The sequence below is a fragment of the Hemicordylus capensis genome, chromosome 2 (genome assembly GCF_027244095.1).
Source record: "Hemicordylus capensis ecotype Gifberg chromosome 2, rHemCap1.1.pri, whole genome shotgun sequence".
Taxonomy (NCBI): domain Eukaryota; kingdom Metazoa; phylum Chordata; class Lepidosauria; order Squamata; family Cordylidae; genus Hemicordylus; species Hemicordylus capensis.
Window position 1 is genome coordinate 241198180 of NC_069658.1, and position 20847 is coordinate 241219026.

General features: G+C 43.4%; 1 protein-coding gene across 5 annotated transcripts in view; it reads right to left on the bottom strand.

Moving 5' to 3' along the window:
* The window catches only part of LOC128347441 (zinc finger protein 420-like), a 94148-nt gene that overhangs the window by 50956 nt on the left and 22345 nt on the right, over positions 1–20847 (bottom strand). Inside the window, exons 5-6 of one of the 5 annotated variants that reach the window (XR_008317567.1) lie at positions 11162–16104; positions 1539–1630 (exon numbers count right to left, since the gene is read on the bottom strand). The exons of 2 other annotated variants lie outside the window; for them this stretch is intronic. Coding sequence is in view for 2 of the 3 variants with exons in the window: in XM_053302121.1 (XP_053158096.1) it covers positions 14117–16104 (1988 nt within the window). In the remaining variant the exon portion in view is untranslated. Of the gene's footprint in view, positions 1–1538; positions 1631–5936; positions 16105–20847 lie in introns of those variants that run through there. 2 more of the 5 variants (XM_053302122.1, XM_053302121.1) reach the window with 2 other exon arrangements.

Consider the following 20847-nt stretch of genomic DNA (forward strand, 5'->3'; position numbering starts at 1 on the left):
CATCTAAATGGTTTCTCTCCTGTGTGAATTTTTTGATGGTTCCTTAGAAATGAGTGCTGACTGAAGCGCTTACCACACTCCAAGCATGTAAATGGTTTCTCCCCTGTATGCATTACTTGGTGTTGTCTAAGATGTGAGTTCTGAATAAAGCTCTTTCCACACTCCAGGCATTTAAATGGTTTCTCTCCTGTGTGAATTCTTTTGTGGTTCTTAAGACCTGAGTTGCAGCTGTGGATTATTTGATGGCTCTTCAGACTTGATTTCTGAGTGAAGCTCTTTCCACACTCCAAGCATCTAAATGGTTTCTCTCCTGTGTGGATTCTTTGATGTCTCCTAAGATTTGCGCTCTGAATGAAGCTCTTTCCACACTCTAGGCATTTAATTGGTTTCTCTCTTGTATGAATTCCTTGGTGTTCTCTTAGATGTGAGTTCAGACTGAAGCTCTTTCTACACAACAAGCACTTAAATGATTTCTTCTCCCTTCTCTTCTTTCCCCAGTTATATTTAAACCACATTTTATAACAAACTGAGACTGAATCCAGACAAGAAGGAGGTTCTTATTGTGCGCGGTCGTCACTCGGGAAGCGATATTGATCTACCTGTTCTAGATGGGGTCACACTTCCTCAGAAGGAACAGGTACGCAGTCTGGGAGTGCTTCTGGATCCACACCTCTCCCTGGTTTCCCAGGTTGAGGCAGTGGCCAGAAGCACTTTCTATCAGCTTCGGTTGATACGCCAGCTGCGTCCGTTTCTTGAAGTTCATGATCTCAAAACAGTAGTACACTTGCTGGTAACCTCCAGACTTGATTACTGCAATGCGCTCTATGTGGGGCTGCCTTTGTACGTAGTCCAGAAACTACCATTAGTACAAAATGCGGCAGCCAGGTTGGTCTCCGGGTCATCTCGAAGAACCATATTATTCCTATATTACAGGAGTTGCACTGGCTGCCGATAGGTTTCCGGGCAAAATACGAAGTGCTGGTTATAACCTATAAAGCCCTAAACAGCTTAGGCCCATGGTATTTAAGAGAGCGTCTTCTTCTGCATGATCCCCATCGTCCACTACGTTCATCAGGGGAGGCTCGTCTGTGGCTACCTTCATGTCGTTTGGTGGCCACCCAGGGACGGGCCTTCTCTGTTGTCGCCCCGAGACTTTGGAACGCACTTCCCGTGAGAATAAGAGTCTCCTCATCTCTAGTGGCTTTTAAAAGGGATTTAAAGACTCATCTTTTTACCCAAGCTTTTTAACTTTTTAGCTTTTTAACTTTTAAATTTTTAAACTTTTGATTGTTTATTATTTGTTTTAAATTGTTTTTAGTATTTGTTGTTGTGAACCGCCCTGAGACCTTGGGGCAGGGCGGTATAGAAATGTGTTAAATAAATAAATAAATAAATAAATAACCAATGTTTTTCTCACATGACAGGGGCTGCCTCTTTTGCTTTCCCTTCTCTATTTCTTCTTGGATTGGTGTTTCTTGGCAGTCACCAGCATGAACAGGAGGAGATTCATTCTTCCTTTCCTGGTTTTCTTTTGTTCTTTTTCTCTGTTGTCCTTTCTTTTTACATCTTGCTCTTTCTACTAGTGACCTGCATGCTTCTCCTTCAGTCTTGATTTTCCACCCATCACCTGCTAGGAGAGAGAGAGAAAGAAGCATAGTATAGATTGCAGGTAGAAAAGAAGCATCAAATAAAGCAATAAAGCCAATGTCAAAGTTGCTGCGCTGCTCGCTCCTTCCCTCGGCTGCAATCACTCACTGTGGAGCAGCAGGCAGAGAGGCGGCAGCTTCTGTCTCGCTGCTGTCCTGAACTTCTGGCTTGGAGCTCTAAGATGTGCGGCTGAGGGAGCACATAGAGAGGTGTGGCTCCCCGCTCAGCCCATTCCAGCAGCCGCACAGTCTCCCCGTGTGCTGGGATGGCTGCTGCATATTGTTTCCCCCTTGCCATCTTTTCCCCTGCCGCTGCAAGTATCATTCCCAAGCCACAACGAGGAAGTGAGGGCTGACTGCTGCAACTTGATCCAGCCAGGCTCGGAGTGGGAAGCACGGCTGAGAAGGCTGCCGAGCAGACAGCTGCTTTTGCCCACCATTCAGACAGCACCTGTGCTGTTTGTGTGTCTGACACTGAGACACACACACGTCAGGGAGGATGAGCAGGAGGCAGTAACAACCAGCAGGCAGGAGCTGCAGTTGACTGGAGCCAAGCAGCCGTCCTCAGGTCCCTCTTTCACCTCCTGCTCAGCCCCCTTTGCTTTCTCTTTCTCCTTGCCCCCTTCCTCTTCCTCCTCCTCTTCAACTCCCTGCTCATTTCTCTTTTCTTTTTTTGTCCTTACTATTTCTGGTGTTACTGTGAGCTCCTTACTGGTTTTCCTTCCTTCTTTCTCTGCCCCTTGTGGGACTCCTCTTGAGTCAGAGTTTGGGGTGCAAATTTTGGTTGCTGCTCTGACTGCTCTCTGGACCCCAACTGTCCCTTGCCCTTTTCCCATTGCTACATTCACAGCACTTTCCTCTTGGGGCTCCCCTCCCCCTTGCTCTTCCTCTCTCCTCTCCTCCTGTCTTTCCTTCCTAGTTCCAAATCTCTCTTTGATCCCTCTTCCCACCCACCCTTTCCCCTTCTTCCCCCTTCTCTGCTGTCTTTTCTGACCTTCTTTCCTACTCATGTCTGCTTCCCCCAATCAAACCGCATTCTTCTTCCCCCCCCCACCAACATTGCCCGAGCTCTTTCCCTCTTTCCGAGCATTCTGTGCTTGCAAAGCCCCGCTTTCCCCACTCGTGGCAGTGGAGGAGCCAAAAGACCACCTGAGGACAAGGAGGGGAACACCACATGGGAAGAGAATGCTTTAAGAGAAAACTAGGCTGGAACAGCCTGTGACACATGCTTGCTGCTCGCTTTTGGAACAATGTGAGGTCTCAGTTGCCTCTAAAATGAAAAGAAAAAGTTTCCTTCTTCCCAGTTGGATTCAGCAAATGTGATTCTTTGAGAAAGTAATAAGAAATGTGTAGTAGGAGTTCTTGAATATTCTTGCATTTCATTTAGTGTTTGTTCCACTGAATTGTCTAATGGTATAGTTATTATCAGTGCTTTTGGTGAAGATAAACTATTTCATATACAGGAAGTCCTCATAGATAAAAACATGGAAAGAAAGGTGATTGTTTATATATGAGACAACTACACTAAGTAATTTTAGGAGGACATTGATAATATTACCAAGGATGGGGTCACACTTCCCCAGAAGAAAGACATACGCAGTCTCCCTGGTGTCCCAGGTTGAGGCAGTGGCCAGAAGTGCCTTCTATCAGCTTTGGCTGATATGCAACCTGCATCTGTTTCTTGAGATAAATGACCTCAGAACAGTGGTACATAGGCTGCTAACCTCCAGAGTGGATTACTGCAATGCACTCTAGGTGGGGCTGCCCTTGGTACAGAATGCGGCTGTCAGGTTGGTCTCTGGGTCATCTAGGAGAGACCAAATTACTCCTGTTTTGAAAGATCTACACTGGCTGCCAATAAGTTTTTGGACAAAATACAAGGTGCTGGTTATAACCCATCAAGCCCTAAATGGCTTGGGCCCTGGGTATTTAAGAGAACCTCTTCTTCGTTATGAAGCCCCTGATTGAAATCATCAGGAGAGGGCCATAATTATTAATTACATTAATAATTAAAAATTATTAAAGAACAGAAGTAACTACCAGAAATCTGAAAAATGAACTACAGGACAAAGGCCTGGCGAAAAAGAAAAGTCTTGAATAGCGATTTGAAGATCGGTGAGTGTCGTAAATCTGTTAGCTCCGCTCACCCAACAGGATTTACAACCCCCTTCAGCACTCCCCGGTGAGATAACAGAAAGCAGCAGCGGAAATGCAGCGGAAAGCAGCACGAGTGAAAAATAAGAGGCTCACGAAGAAAACAGTAAATGAATTAAGTCCCCTGAACTGCACTAAGTACCCCACTCTAACAATAACTGAGTAATAAGTGAAAGAAAGAAAAACACAGAGCAAAAGAATGAAAATAGCAAAGGACAACAGAGCAAGGAATTAACAGAACAAAGCAGGAAGCATAAACAAGGCAAACTGGAACTCGGACAAAGTTTGGGAATTCAATGGCACACTGTCTGCAGCCAGTGAACGTTGCAAACAGCCCTGAGCAATTGAGAGAGTACCAAATATATAGGGCTCAAGAGAACCAGCAGCCAATCAGGCTTCCCTGAGTCAGCACTTCGGCTTCCTCTCTAGTGATCTCCTGCACCTGTGTGACTTCCATTGAGCCTCCCCCTTGAGCTGTCTTCTCAAGACAGGTGAAATCCCAGGCTCCTCCCCATCAGAAATCACATCTGGCAGCTGTTGCAAGTCCTCAGCTCCAGAGTCTGGCCTCCCTGCCAAGTCCTGTTACTGTGCACCTCTGAGCCCTCACCAGCAGGTGAATCCTCCCATTCCTGCCCTGACTCTTCTAAGTCAGAAGTCTGAGGCATGACAGTAAGGAAGCTGCTAGCCGGATCAGTAGGGGGAGAGAGTTCCAAAGGAATGGGGCAGCAACTGAAAAGGGCCTTTCACAGGTCCTAGAGCCCAGAACATCTCGGAAATCAGGGACCGACAGAAGGGCCGTCTGAGCTGATCTAACCGGACGGGATTTAACTGGATGGGAGAGGCAGGTCTGTAGATAGATAGGCGCCAGGCCCTGGCCTGCAAGGCTTTGAAGGTCAGAACCAGGACCTTAAATTGAGCTCGGAAGTGAATAGGCAACCAGTGCAATGACTGTAGGAGAGGTGTTACCCTGTCATATTTTCTGACACCCATGAGTAGGCGAGCCACTGCATTCTGGACCCGCTGCAGCTTCCTGATCGTCCTCAAAGGTAACCCTAGATAGAGAGTGTTGCAATAGTCTAAATGGGACACTGTCTGCAGCCAGCGAACATTGCAAACAGCCCTGAGCAATTGAGAGAGTACCAAATATATAGGGCTCAAGAGAACCAGCAGCCAATCAGGCTTCCCTGAGTCAGCACGGGCAGGGGCATAATGATAGGGGGCAGGGGGGGCACGTGCCCCAGGTGCCACTTGGGGGGGGCGCCAAAAAGTGCCCCTGCCAGTCCCCTGCTTTTGGCAAAAAAATATTTTTGTGTGATTTCCCCCCCCCCGTCATTATGGAGATCTCTGGTGGGCGGGAGCTCCCATTGGCTGCCAGAGAACACATGACCACCATGCTGGTTGTCTCAGTTCCTCCCTCCCTGCTTGCTGCACGCAGGAGTAGTGGAGCGGAGTAGCTTGTGAGAGCTGCTGCTGGGGACGTTCCTTAACTCTGTCTGCCTGCCGTTTGCCCACCACACTGCCCTCTGGCTGCATTTTATTCTTCTGTTCTGCATTAACAAAGTAAGTTTCATTGCTTAAATCTCTCTCTCTCCCCTGTGTGTGTTGTGTGTGAGAGAATGCCCCTACTCCCTTGCATAACGTCCTCCTTTTAGCTCTTCTGTGCTTTGCATAGCAGGCTTCACCCCCACCCCCACCCCTAAACCGAGGGTAGCTGCCTGGAAGTGGATCCAGTGGCGCTCACCTGGCTTGCATTGTGTGAGTTTCTGGCTTGCAATGTGTTTCTGGCTTGCAGTTTCTGGCTTGCATTGTGTGAGTCCCGGTGGGATTGCAAAAGGAAACTCACGCAATGCAAGCCAGGAGAGCGACTTGTGGCTCCACTTGCATTGCCCGAGTTTCCTTTTGCAATCCCACCTCTGCAAAAGGAAACTCATGCAATGCAAGTGGAGCCACAAGTCACTCTCCTGGCTTGCATGCATGAGTTTCCTTTTGCAGAGGTGGGATTGCAAAAGGAAACTAGTAGTACTAGTACACAAGATCTTTGCAGCTCTGCTAGTAATTACAACTTCTGGATCATCCCTTAGCATGGGGGGTGGGGTGGCAATTTAATTTGGAACTCATTAATATATTTTTTGAATAATGTTCAGTCTGTCTGGATTAATACTAGGTTTATTCTTTATAGCAGATTTTTATTAGCAACATACAGTCTACAACATTTTCAGCCTTGTTCATTTGGTGCATATTGTAGATGTTCTGTCTCCAAAACATAAGTGCAGCATCTATATTTTTGAAGGGGGGGAAATCCCATTTAATACAGTGTGAACAAATTGGTCCAAAAAGTAGCGATGGGAAGTTTTTCTTTCTGCCCCTGTAGCTTTAATAAGATAGAGTGCACAAATATCACTTGATTAACAGCTGCGATATTAATTTCCCTTTTTGGTTGCTTGACTCACAGAGAGAATCATGTCAAGGCAGTGGAGAACCAATTAAATTGATTTTAATCTTTGTTAGGGAAGATAACATGCCTTTTTCTCTCCTTGTTTAAATAATTAAAGTTTCAGTAGGTATTATTTCTGGCTTTAAAGAAATTGGTATCTTAATGTAATGGAATCCTTCTCATTACATACTTAATAGTTTTTAAAAAGTTAATCACGGTTTTTCATTCAATGTGTATTTTGTTTTACATATTAAACTTATATTTTCCTTTGAGAGAGTTTTAAAAATAAGAGGAAATTGGGAAGGCTTTTTTAAAACAAAGAAAAATCTCACCCCTACTTATTCATGATCTTTTTGATTTGCCTGTGTAATTTCAAGCAAGTCAGATGTAATTGCAAATAACATGCAGAAGATCCCAGGTTCAATCCCTACCTCCAGGTAGGGCTGGGAGAAACTCCTGCCTGAAACCTTGGAGAGCTGCTGCCAGTCAGTGTGGGCAATAGTGAGCTAGGTGGACCAATATCTGACTCTGTAGACAGCTTCCTACGTAATCAAACCATAACTTGCCCTTACGTTCAGTCCAATTGGATGCATTCACATTCACAGCTTACATCCAATAAACTGCTGAGTAAGCCCTCCAAACTAGGATCACACAGTGTGGTTTGCAATTCTGGTATATGAAGGGCCCAAACCTCAGTTTTGCTGTTCAGGTGCATAGGCAAACGGTGATTTAATTAAACCAGGAGGTTATTTATTAAGACTGTGTATGAGAGGGAAGCAGAAAGAGGAGGAGATCATGGCTCAAATAATGGTGGCTGAATGTGGCCATTGAGTTTCCCAGGAATACAACCAACGTAAAGTGTGCTACAAATAGACATTATTATAGAATTAATAAACATAGAATATCTATGATAGACTTGAATATATGTCTATTATAATTTAAGTCTCTATTATAATATAAGCATAAATCTTGAATAGACTAGAATATCTATGATGGAAAAGACTAGAATACCTGTCTTGTCTTTTCCATTTTGGGACACAAAACCTATTACTATGTTTAAAAGCATTTATTTTCTGGCCATGAGGACTGCAAACTTAGGCTGTTAGTATGCAAGACATTTATTTAAAATATATATTTCTAAAGAGCCTTGTAGCCTCATGTTTCCTTTTTCCTGTCCCAGTATACTTGCACGGATGCAGCCCACAACCCACATTTGACTATGACTGTGACACATTTCCATATTTCCGGGGGGAAGGAGAGTGGGGGGGGGCGCAATTTCAGTGCTTGCCCCGGGCGCCGTTTTCCCTAGTTATGCCTCTGGGCATGGGTCACCTGATAACAAGGGTATGGTCACAATAATTAAGTATTGTTTTAATAGTTTTAACATGGTTTAAAAGGTTTTAAGGATTGAATTGTTGCAGTGTTTTGCTGTATCATTTACTTTGTTTTAACTGGTGTTTTAATATTTGTTGTTATTTATTTTAACTAATGTTTTAACTATTTCTCTTTGTTTGGTTGTTTGCTTTGTGAGACGTGAATTTTGGGCGGTATAAGAATATGTGAATGCAATAAATAAATGAATGAATGAATAAATAAATAAAAGTATAAAGTTACAAAGACATACTTTTCTTCTCTGTAGATAATACTTAGATTATTTTTGATAAGTGTTGTTCCTAAAATAATGATTTCTTTGTCAGTCATGTCTCTCTCAGCCTAACCTGCCTCACAGGGTGTCTGTGAAGACATAAGTATCCATGTACACTGCTCTGGGTTCCTTGGAGGAAGAGCGGAATAGAAATGTAGGATAAAAAATGTTGTGTCAGAAACAGATGGATTATTTTCTTCCTTTGAAATGGAGGAGCAGTGGGCATTCTGTGAACAATTTGGATGGATGGTGGTATGCTGCTTTCCTAATTTAATTTAATTTAATTTAATTTAATTTAATTTAATTTAATTAATTTAATTAATTTAATTTAATTTAATTTAATTTATTAGAAACATTTAATATACCGCCCACTCTGAAGACTCTGGGCGGTGTACAAAAACATGGAAAGCAAGACAGCATTAAAATTACATTCTGAATTAAAAACTAAAGTAACTAACAAAAAAGAAAAAAACCAAATAGGTAAACTAAAGGGTAAAAGTCTGACGGAAAATTAAAGTCTTCAACAGAGATTTAATAATCAATAAGGAAGGAGCTAAACAAATCTGAAGGGGAAGGGAGTTCCAGAGCAGTGGGGCAGCAACCGAAAAGGTCCTTTCACGGGTCCTAGCACCCCGAACCTCTCGGAAATCAGGGATCGACAAAAGGGCCATCTGTGAAGACCTGACCGGACGGGATGTAACTGGATGGGAGAGGCGGGTCTGTAGGTAGACAGGCACCAAACCTCGCAAGGCTTTGAAGGTCAAAACCAGGACCTTAAATTGAACTCGGAAGTGAATAGGCAACCAGTGCAATGACTGCAGGAGAGGTGTTACCCTGTCATATTTTCTGACACCCACGAATAGGCGAGCCACTGCATTCTGGACCCGTTGTAGCTTTCTGATTGTTCTCAAAGGTAACCCTAGATAGAGAGCGTTACAATAATCTAAGCGGGAGATAACAAGGGCATGGGTCACTGTCATCAATGCCTTTTGATCAAGGTAAGAGCGTAATTGGCGAATCAGATGAAGCTGGGCAAAAGCACTTCTGGCCGCAGCCTCCACCTGCTGTTCAAGCAGGAGGCGCGAGTCCAAAAGGAAACCCAAATCACAAACAAGCTCCTTTGGGGGCAGCGCCACTCCATCTAGAACAAGTTTCACATCGAGCTGTTGGCTGGTAAAGGGCTGAGAAAAAGTAGTTCAGTCTTAGTGGTATTCAGTCTGAGCTTATTTTGATTCATCCAGACCGTAACAGCTTCCAGGCATCAAGAAAGCACAGAAACAGCATCCCCAGAATGGTCTGGGATGGCAACATACAGCTGAGTATCATCAGCATATTGATGAAATCTCACCCCAAACTGGGAAATGACCTGACCCAGCGGCTCCATATAGCTGTTAAAGAGGACAGGGGCAAGAACTGAACTCTGGGGAACTCTATAAAGGAGTGGCCATGGGTCAGAGCATCTGTCCTCAATGCATACCAACTGGACACGCCTGCTAAGGTAAGAACGGAATGACTGTAAGATAGTGCCCCCAATACCCAACCCACACAGGCGGTCAAGAAGGATAGCGTGATCGATAGTGTCAAAAGCCACTGAGAGATCTAAAAGGACCAAGAGAGGGACACTACCCCCGTCAAGGTCCCGAAGAAGGTCATCTACCAGAGCGACCAGTGCTGTCTCTGTGCTATGCGGAGGCCTGAAATCCGACTGATAAGAATTAAGATAACTAGTTTCTTCCAAGATCCTCTCAAGCTGGGCACATACAACCTTCTCTAACACCTTCACTGAAAAAGGGAGGTTGGAGATCGGTCTATAGTTGTCAAGGACCTCAGGGTACAGGGAGGGTTTCTTCAAGTGAGGGTGAACTATCTCCTCCTTAAGGGCTGCTGGCACGAAACCCTCACATAGCGAGGAGTTAAGCAACTCCCGTAGCCAAGAATTTTTTGGCATTTTGAAATTTGTATTAGTTTTACAATATAAGTAAACATTGACTTCCCGCTTACCAGTCTGCACGGTTCATATTAGCTATACAAATCTACCATTGCTATAATAATTCAAAACAAATATACTCCACATTGCAAACTCGATTTTCCCCTGCCCAACCTGCTGCTGTTACTCAATTTCAAACCCTGCTGAAAGGTCCATATTGGAAAAATAGTTCTTTGAGTGAAATAAGAATGGTTCCCAATCTTCTTTGAAACATTCCAAGTTTTCATCCCTTATGAGTGCTGTAAGTTTTGCAATCTCAGCGTATTCCAAATTTTTTAACAATCAATCTTCTTTTGAGGGCATTTTATTATCTTTTCATTTCTGCGCATATACTATTCTAGCCACCATGGTTGCATACATAAAAAATGTTAAGTTTCTTCTGGAGAACTCTCCTTGCGTTATTCCCAGCAGGAAGGATTCTGGCCTCTTAGGAAATGTCATTTAAAAAATTTTCTTCAATTCATACCGTATATCATATCCCAAAAGGCCTTTGCCTTCCCGCATAACTACCACATAGGAAAAAAGTTCCTTCACATTGTCCACATTTCCAACATTTGTTTGAAACATTTTTATACATTTATGCTAATTTTTTCGGTGTCAAATACCACCTGTACATCATCTTATAATAATTTTCTTTTAAAGTATAACATGCAGTGAACTTTAAATCAGTTTTCCATAATTTTTCCCAAGCTGCCATATCTATATTATGACCCCCATCTTAAGCCCATTTTATCATAGTCGTTTTAACCACTTCATCTCTTGTCTCCTCCAAAAGCAACAACTTATACATCTTAGAGACTAATTTTTCATCATTTTCACACTCCTTCTCGAATCTTGACATTTGATCCTCAAATCCAACTGTAAGATCCTTCTTATAAATTCCATTTAGCTGATGATACTGAAACCAGTTACTAACCAAATTTTGTACTTCGTTTAGGTTTTTTAATTTACAGCCCTTCTCTTGAAAACATAACAGATCCCTATAGGTACCCCATTCAGATTGCATGTTTGTCTCTTTACGTGCTAAAGCTTCAATCGGGGATACCCATAATGGAGTTTTATATCCAGCCATTTTTTGTATTTTACCCACACTCCCATTAGACTCCTTCTTACATAATGATTAAGAAAATCTTTATGCACTTTGCTTTTATCGTACCACAGATATGAATACCAGCCAAACCTATCAAATCCTTCCAGATCAAGTATTCTGGAATTTCTTAATGTTATCCATTCCTTTAACCACGTCAAACAAACAGCATCAAAATACAACTTTAAATATGGCAGGGTAAGACTACCTCTTTCTTTAGCATCTGTTAAATTTTTAAATTTAATTCTTGGTCTTTTCCCTTGCCAAACAAATTTCGATATGTCCTTTTGCCATTGCTTGAAACAGGTTAACGTATTAATTATAGGAATGGTCTGAAAAAGAAACATTTTAGGTAAAACATTCATCTTCACAGTTGAAATTCTTCCCATAAAGATAAGTTCATTCTAGTCCATCTTTGCAAATCAATTTTTACTGTATTCCATATTTTGATATAATTATTTGAAAACAACAAAGAGTTTTTGTTTGTCAGCCAGGCGCCCAAATATTTGATTTTCTTTTCTACTTTCAATTCACTTATTTCATAAAGTCTATCGCTGCATTTCTGGTCCATATTTTTTGTCAGCACCTTCATTTTACTCTTATTTATATAAAACCCAGCCAATTGGCTATCAAAAACACCACATCATCCGCAAAGGCTGTTTCCCTACTTTCGGGCCTTGTATTTGGTCATCTTCTCTGATATTTCTACCTAGCACTTCCAGAACTAATATAAAAAGTAATGGGGAAAGTGGATAACCTTGTCTAGTTCCTTTCTGTATTTTACAATTATTTGAGAGTTCCCCATTTATAATAATTTTAGCATATTGCTCCGAATATATTGTCTTAATGGCCCTAATAAAATTGTTACCAACTCCCACTGCATTCACTAGCCTCCACATAAACTGCCAGGAGACATTGTCAAATGCTTTCTCTGCATCCAGAAATATCTTAGCTATCTGTTTATCGTTGTGTTTTTCATAATACTCCAATACATTCAGGACTGTTCTCACATTGTCTCTTAATTGTCTTTTTGGCAAAAACCCTGCTTGAGCTTCATGAATAAAAGCTCTTAGTACAACCTTCATTCTCCTTGCCAAAATGGCAGCAAAAATTTTATTATCATTATTTAACAGTGAGATTGGCCTGTAGTTCTTGACTTGCGTTAGATCTGGATCTGGTTTTGGAATTACTGCAATGTTGGCATACTTCCAAGACTCTGGCATAATTCTTCTTTGCAAAATATCATTCATCGTCCATTGCAAAGGCTGTAATAATTGATCTTTAAAAGATTTGTAGTATGAAGCTGGTAGACCGTCGGGCCCTGGCGCTTTATTAGCTTTGTTTTGGTTTATTACTTCCGTTATTTCCATTATTGATATCGGTGCATTCATAATTTCTATATGGGCCTTGGAAAGTTGTGGAATATTTTGTGACTTCAAAAATTTATCGATTTTTATATCTTCTGCTTTGTTTCCTTTATATAATTCAAAGTAATATCTGAAGGATTCCCCTTTTATTTCCCTTTCATCATAGGAACTACGCGGGGATGGCTAGGCTGGGAGCAGCCACCTCTGTGCAGCACCAGAAGGATCCAGTTGACTTCCCATTCAGAGAAACTAACTTGAGCAGCAAGGAGAGTGTTCACCACCTTGAAACACAGCATGGAGAATGGCACCAACATACTTCAGCTAGGGAACAAACTTTTTAGTGTGAAAATACCAGCACCAAAGTTTCTATGTCTGCTCCTCCTTTAAAAATGGAATTATTCCAAATGATAGCATAACATAAGTTTCCCTAAGCTTTACATGCTATCTGTTTATTATGAAACTAGGCAGGGGCAGTGACCAGAGGAGTGGGCACTGATATGGGCATACCCCTTCTGTAGGCCTGCCTCCTCACTCTCATTATTATTTATGTATTTTATATACCACCTAACTCCAAAGGTCCTACACAGTTTACAAAAATAAACACAAGGGGGGGGGGACACGAGTAAAAACAGCTATTTAAAAATTTTTAAAGTTCAGAAATTTTAAAAATGCCTGGCTGAAAATATGTGTCTTAAGGGCTCTTTTAAGGGATAGCAAAGATGTTAAACCATGAACGTCTACAGTAGGCCTGCTCAAATTAAGCCCCCCTGCTGGTTTTGGACTACAACTCCCATAATCCCCAGCCACAGTGGACAACAGTCAGGGATTATGGGAATTGTAGGACAACATCTGCAAGAGGGCTGAAGTTGAGCAGCCCTGGTCTACAGGGAGCACACTGCACAGTTTAGGAGTGACAACAGAGCCCTAAACTGTTTAGCGCTTCAATGGTAATCACCAACACTTTGTATTTTGCCAGGAAACCTTTTGGTAGCCAACTGCTTTAAAAAAGGCATAAGATGGTGTCTCCCCAAGACACCACAGGGACCAATCTAGCTGCTGCATTGTGAACCAAGGGAAGTTTCCGAATGACGTACAAAAGCAACCCCAGGTAGAGCGTATTGCAGTAGTCAAGCCTAAAGATTACCAGGCTAGATCTCACTGGGATGGTAAACCTGAGATTAACAACTTCTGCCAGCTGACATGACTGAATGAATGTATGATGAACCCACATACTTGGCACATTGGGAACTAAATGGCAGGAAGAAGCATTCTAAATGTAGCCTCCTTCCCAACATGCAAACATTTCTTTTGCGCGATAGTCAGTAACTCATGTGTGGGTCTGTGTGTAAGTGAGAAAGAGTTCTGTGAGCACACTGACTTGATGCTGCTGCCCACCACAGCAAAACTCTTTCTGCTCACTGATTCTAAACATGAGAGGGAACACTGATGCCCACCACAGCTCCTCTGTCCCCGCTCTTCTTCTTTCAGAAGTGGGGGAGAGGAGGGGTGGCTAGAAAGTCTATGTTCCACTCTCCTCAACAACATCTTTGGGAAGGGGAAGTGAGATGGAAGCTCTATCTACATGAAAAACATGTCTATCCTTCCAGGTGTGAATTCTTTCATCTTGGGTAAGGTGGGAGCTAGGATTGAAGCTCTTTCCACGCTATAGGCATTTGTATCATTTTTCTCTTTTGTGAATTCCTTGGTGTTTTGCAAGGACTGATCTCTGACTAAAGCTCTTTCCACACTCCAGCCATTTACGTGGTTTCTCTCGTGTGTGAATTCCTTGGTGATTCTTAAGATGTGAGCTCCAACTGAAATTCTTGAACTCCTGCGTGAATCCCTTGGTGTTTCTTAAGACCTCCTCTTTGATTGAAGCTCTTTCCACACTCCAAGCATCTAAATGGTTTCTCCCCTGTGTGAATTCTTTCATGTCCTCTAAGACTTGAGCTATGACTGAAGCTCTTTCCACACTCCAAGCATCTAAATGGTTTCTCCCCTTTGTGAATTCTTTCATGTCCTCTAAGACTTGAGCTATGACTGAAGCTCTTTCCACACTCCAAGCATCTAAATGGTTTCTCCCCTGTGTGAATTCTTTCATGTCCTCTAAGAGTTGAGCTCTGCCTGAAGCTCCTTCCACATTCCAGGCATCTAAATGGTTTCTCTCCTGTGTGAATTCCTTGGTGTCTCTTTAGACATGAGCTGTTACTGAAGCTCTTTCCACACTCCAAGCATTTAAATGGTTTCTCCCCAGTGTGAATTCTTTGGTGTCTCTTTAGACATGAGCTGTTACTGAAGCTCTTTCCACACTCCAAGCATCTAAATGGGTTCTCTACTGTGTGGCGTCTTTGATGTTTTCTAAGATATGAACCATGACTGAAGCTCTTTCCACACTCCAAGCATCTAAATGGTTTCTCTACTGTGTGGATTATTTGATGGCTCCTAAGACTGAATCTCCAAATGAAGCTCTTTCCACACTCGAAGCACGTAAATGGTTTCTCCCCTGTGTGAATTTTTTGATGTCCCCTGAGAGTTAAGCTGTTATTGAAGTGCTTTCCACACTCCAAGCATGTAAATGGGTTCTCTCCTGTATGAATTCTTTGATGTTCTCTAAGAGGCGAACTGTGACTGAAGCTCTTTCCACACTCCAAGCATGTAAATGGTTTCTCTCCTGTGTGAATTATTTCATGCTTCTTAAGTGCTGAGCTCTGACTGAAGCTCTTTCCACACTCCAGGCATTTAAATGGTTTCTCTCCTGTGTGAATTCTTTGATGTCCCCTGAGAGTTGAGCTCTTATTGAAGCGCTTTCCACACTCCAAGCATGCAAATGGTTCCTCTCCTGTGTGAATTCTTTGATGTTCTCTAAGAGGTGAACTGTGATTGAAGCTCTTTCCACACTCCAAGCATGTAAATGGTTTCTCTCCTGTGTGAATTCTTTGATGTTTTCTAAGATGTGAACTATGATTGAAGCTCTTTCCACACTCCAAGCATCTAAATGGTTTCTCTCCTGTGTGAATTCTCCCATGTTCTCTAAGATTTGAGCTCTTATTGAAGCTCTTTCCACATTCCAAGCATCTAAATGGTTTCTCTCCTGTGTGAATTCTTTCATGTTCTCTAAGATGTGAACTATAATTGAAGTTCTTTCCGCACTCCATGCATCTAAATGGTTTCTCTCCTGTGTGAATTCTTTCATGGATCTTAAGAGCTGAGCTCCAACTGAAGCTCTTTCCACACTCCAAGCATCTAAATGGTTTATCTTCTGTGTGGATTATTTGATGGCTTCTAAGACCTGATCTCCGACTGAAGCTCTTTCCACACTCTAAGCATCTAAATGGTTTCTCTTCTGTGTGGATTATTTGATGGCTCCTAAGACCTGATTTCCAACTGAAGCTCTTTCCACATTCCAAGCATCTAAATGGTTTCTCTCCTGTGTGAATTCTTTGGTGTTCCCTTAGATGTGAGTTCCAACTGAAGCTCTTTCTACACACCAAGCACTTAAATGGTTTCTTCTCCCTTCTCTTCTTTCCCCAGTGACATTTAAGCCACAATTTATAACCAATGCTATTCTCACATGAGAGGGGCTTCCTCTTTTGCTTTCCATTCTCTGTTTCTTCTTGGATTCGCGTTTCTTGGCAGTCACCAGCATGAACAGGAGGAGTTTCATTCTTCCTTTCATTGCTTTCTTTTGTTGCTTTTCTCTGTTGTCCTTTCTTTTTACATCTTGCTCTTTCTACTAGTGACCCGCATGCTTCTCCTTCAGTCTTGATTTTCCACCCATCACCTGCTAGGAGAGAAAAAGAAAAAGAAACATAGTATAGATTGCAGGGAGGAAAGAAGGGTCAAATCAAGCAATAAAGCCAATGACAAAGCGGACTTCAGAACAGGGAGTAAATCATGAAAGCCATCTCCAGTGATTGACATTAAATGAAGAATGGTGTGGTGTAGATTGGATTTGGCTTCCTACCCAGCCGTGAAGTTAAATGGGTTGCTGTGAAGGAGCCCTGTGCATGATGGGAGTTGGCCTCTATTATCCTAAAAGAAACATTGGTAGACTTACCGTGAATTGTTCTTTTTCGAGGTATGGGGAGGGCATCCTAACTTGACAGGTTGTCAGCCTTCTCATGCTTCAAGACAGGGCCATTAAATTTCAGATCTGTATATAATATGCTTCTCCAGCCACACCCAACCCAGTTCTGGGACTGCGAGCGAAAAGCATGTAGCCCCCAACTGGAGAAAAAACTCTGGCTTTCAACCACCAGAGAAACAGAATGAACAAGAACACAAGAAAGGTCAACCAGGGGAAATCCAGAGACCGCCAAAGGAAGAGAAAGAACAAGGATAGCACAATCTTGAACCCTGGGAGTAGCCCCGCCACCCAAGGAATATCATTCATTTCCCAGCATCCGCGGGAGGGCCGGATGCCCTCCCCATACCTCGAAAAAGAACAATTCACGGTAAGTCTACCAATGTTTCTTTTTCTGAGGAATGGGAAGGGCATCCTAACTTGACAGGACGTACCCAAGCTGAATGAAATCAAGGGCAGGGAGCGGATGCCTAGACCACCCGCTGCAGAATTGTCCTTCCAACCGCCACCTGCGGATCATAGAAAGAAGAAAACTTATAGTGTTTCACAAAAGGAGAAATAGAGCTCCATGTGGCCGCTTTACAAATCTCCTCCAAGCGAGCTCTTGCTGAGAAACCTGCCGATGCAGCCACACTTCTTGTCGAATGAGCCGTGATACCTCTGGGCACGGGTAGGTTCAATGTCTCATAAGCCAAGGCTATAGTAGCCCTAAGCCACCAGGCCAAAAACAATTTAGAAGCTTTGGTCCCGAGGGAGCCTGCTTGAAAAGAAACAAAGGAAGAGCCCATTTTCCTAAAAGACTGAGTTCAGTGGGTATAATTTCTTAAAGCCCTTCACACATCCAACTTATGCCACACACGTTCCTTAGGATGCATGGGCTTGGAACAGAATGAAGGTAACAACACTTCCTGGCTTCTGTGGAAAATAGAATTGACCTTCGGCAAGAAGGTAGGATCCAACTTCAAAACAACTGACTCTTTTTCAAAAAATACACAACTCGTGTCTCACTGAGAGGGCAACCAACTCCGAGACCCTCCTAGAAGAGGTTATCGCCACTAAGAATAAAACCTTGAATGACAAATACCTCAAAGAAATAGAACTGAGAGGTTCAAATGGAGCCTTGGTCAAGGTATTTAAAACCTTATTTAAATCCCATGTGGGAAACCTGTGGATAGGGGGAGGAGCCAAATTACTCACTCCCTTCAAAAACTGACTAATATGGGGATGCAAAGATGAAGAACCAGAACCCCTGAGGTCCAAAACAGATGATAGAGCAGAGACCTGCAGTCTTAAGATGTTCGGACAAAAACCCCTCTCTAAACCAGACTGCAGAAACCCCAAAACTTCTTACACTCCAGCAGAGGTCGGAAGGACGTCGTGCTTTGCTGTCCAAGAACAGAAGGCAGGCCAGGTAAGTTGATATATGTGAGAGGTGGACACCCTCCTGGATGCCAGGATGGTATCTTGAACCCGAGAGGAATACCCTTTATCCACTAAGAGCTTATGCTCAACCTCCAGGCGTGAAGTCTCAGCCAGCCAAGATCCGGGTGTAGGAGAAGACTCTGGGAAAGCAGGTCTTTTCTGAGAGGAAGTGGCCACAGAGGTTGAACCAACATGGACACCAGCTCTGAGAACCAAGGTCTGCGTGGCCAATATGAAACAATGAGTATGACCTTCGCCCCTTCTGCTACAATCCTCTGCAGCCCCAGACCTAGTATTGGCATTGGAGGAAAGGTGTACAGCAACCCTGGAGGCCAGGAAGACACTAGAGTATCCATCTCTTCTGCCTGACTGCAGTGATGCCTGGCAAAGAACCTCAGGAGCTTGGTATTGTGCATGGTTGCAAAAAGATCCAATTGAGGAAGACCGTACTTGTGTACCATCTGGTCTATCCACTGGCGACTTAGCCAGTCTGCCTGGAGATTATCCTCCCCGCTCAGGTGTTCAGCCGCTATGGACTTCAGATTCAGCTTTGCCCAGGCCAGAAAGCGATCCGCCTCCTGCATAAGCGCTCGCGACTTCGTGCTGCCTTAATGGTATACATGGGCCTTGGTTGTCACATTGTCCATTCTGACCAAGACATGATGGTTCTGAATTAGCCCCTGGAACTGTAACAGAGCCATGCATATGGCCTTCAGTTCTAGCCAATTGATATTGAACTGGAGATCTTCATCCAGCCATATTCCTTGAGCATGGTGATCGAGAAAGTGTGCCCCCGAACCAGATAGGCTCGCATCTGTTGTAACCACAACCTTTAGTGGAGTATCAAGAGAAATACCCTTCTCCGGTGCCGGAGAAAGCCACCATCGAAAGGATTCCCTGACCTTGGAAGGAAGAGTAACCTTCAAATGAAGCTTTTCCATGATTGCTCATTGATAAGGAAGCTTTGGAGAGGTGTGGAATGCCATCTGGCCCAGGCAATCAAGTGTCCCAAAATTTGAGCTAGGGACATGAGGTCCCCTTTCTTCTTCAGCATCCAAGGAGCGATAGTCTCTCTGAGCTTGTTCTAACACTCTACTGGTAGAGATACTAACGCCAACTCCATATTGAAAAGCACTACCATATGTAGCAGAATGCGAGACAGTTGAAGATGACTCTTCAAACGGGTGATAATGAAACCGTGTTCCTCCAGAATGTGGACCGTGCAGGTGACATAGCTGATTGCTTGAAGGTAGGACACTGATCTGATCAACACATTGTCCAATTACGGATAGGCCTGAATTCCCAGGCATGCGTGATGACAGCTACCATCAATTTTGTAAATACTCGGGGCACCAATGACAAGCTGAAAGGCAATGCTCCCTATTGGAACTGCTGTTGATTGTAAACAAACTTCAGGAAACGATGATACCTTAGGTGAATTGGGACGTGCAGATAAGCCTCTGACAAGTCTATAGATGAAAGCCAATTCCCCGGGTGGACCGATCTCTTATTATTTTGCATTTATATCCCGCTCTTCCTCAAAGGAGCCCAGAGCGGTGATGGACTTTAATGACTCCATCCTGAATGTCCGGTTCCTCACAAAGCAGTTGTCCTCCTTCTTTGAAACCAAGAAGAGCAAAGAAAACACACCCTGCCATGATTCTGTTGTAGGAACTGGCTCTACGGCCCAAATCTGTACCAGACGAAAAATAACCTGCTCCATCAGAAGTCTTTTGGAAAGCTATCTGGAGACAGGAGTTACGTAAAGAAAATGGTGGGGAACAGATACAAAATCTATTGAATAACCCTGGGTAACTGTACAAATAACCGACTGATCGGTGGTGATCAGCACCCAGGTCCCGGGACGGAGTCATTGCTTACGATTCCTGGAATCTGCGCTGTTGCTGAAGGAACTCAATCAGTTCTTATTCTGTCCCCTGTTCCTGCAGAACCAGGATGGTCTCCAGGACCCTCTGAATGCCAAGCCTCGGTTGTCTTTGTCTTTGTCAGTGCCCCTGAAGCCAGCATAACCTGCGTGGGGTGAATTCCTGTAGGGACGAAAGGAACTCTAAAATGAGGAATTACCCTTAAACCCTCTACGAGCTTCCCCTCACCCCATAGGCATGGCTTTCCCCCCCTCTTTTTTTTTTTTTTTTTTGGACACGGGTTCCGACTAAAACTGGATCTAAAGACTCTCTGAATGACTTCCCTCCTAAAAAGGGAGTAGCAGCCAAGGCAACTTTGACTTCGTGTCTACTTTCCAATGTCTCAGCCATAAGCCTCTCCTGACCGCCACCCCTGCTGCCATGGCACGGGAGGCATGTTGCAGACAATCAAGGCTTGAGTCAGCCATAAGAGCAGACGCCCTGGCCAATTTAGAAAGACCTTGCCAAAGTTTAACATTTTCTGGAGGCACCAATCTTATCAGTTCTTTCGCCCGAAGAATGGACACCCTAGCAAATATTGAATTGGTAGTCACTGCTCTAATGACAGTGGCTGAGGCCTTGTGACTTTTTCATAGAAGATGATCCGCCTTCTTCTCCTCAGGTGACTTTAAAAAACTCATCGCCTTCCTCAGTCAGCAACGCACACGACTCCAATTGCACCACAGGGGCATCTACAATGGAAGCCGCTAACAAAGACATAATGTCAGGCGGCAGAGTATATAATTTCTTAGGAAAAGTCAAAACAGGTTTAGTGGTAACAGGCACCCCCCCACTCTGCTAACATTACATCCTTGAAGAGAGTGGGAAAAGGAACTGTGGCTGTTGAAGCCAAGGTAGAGGGAAAAACCTCTTGATCCAAACCTGAAGTGTAAGGAACCCCTGATTCTGGGGACACATCCTTAATAACTCTTTTCGCTTTAGCGAACAAAACCTTGAACTCTGACAAGGAAAACAAACGAGAAGAGCTGGGCTTCTCTGGAGGAGGGTTTTGTTCATCAGACAATTCCCCTTCTTCCTTTTCTGACTCAGAGGACTCTGTGTCAGAAGAAACAGCAGCCGAGCGATGAAGTGGAGG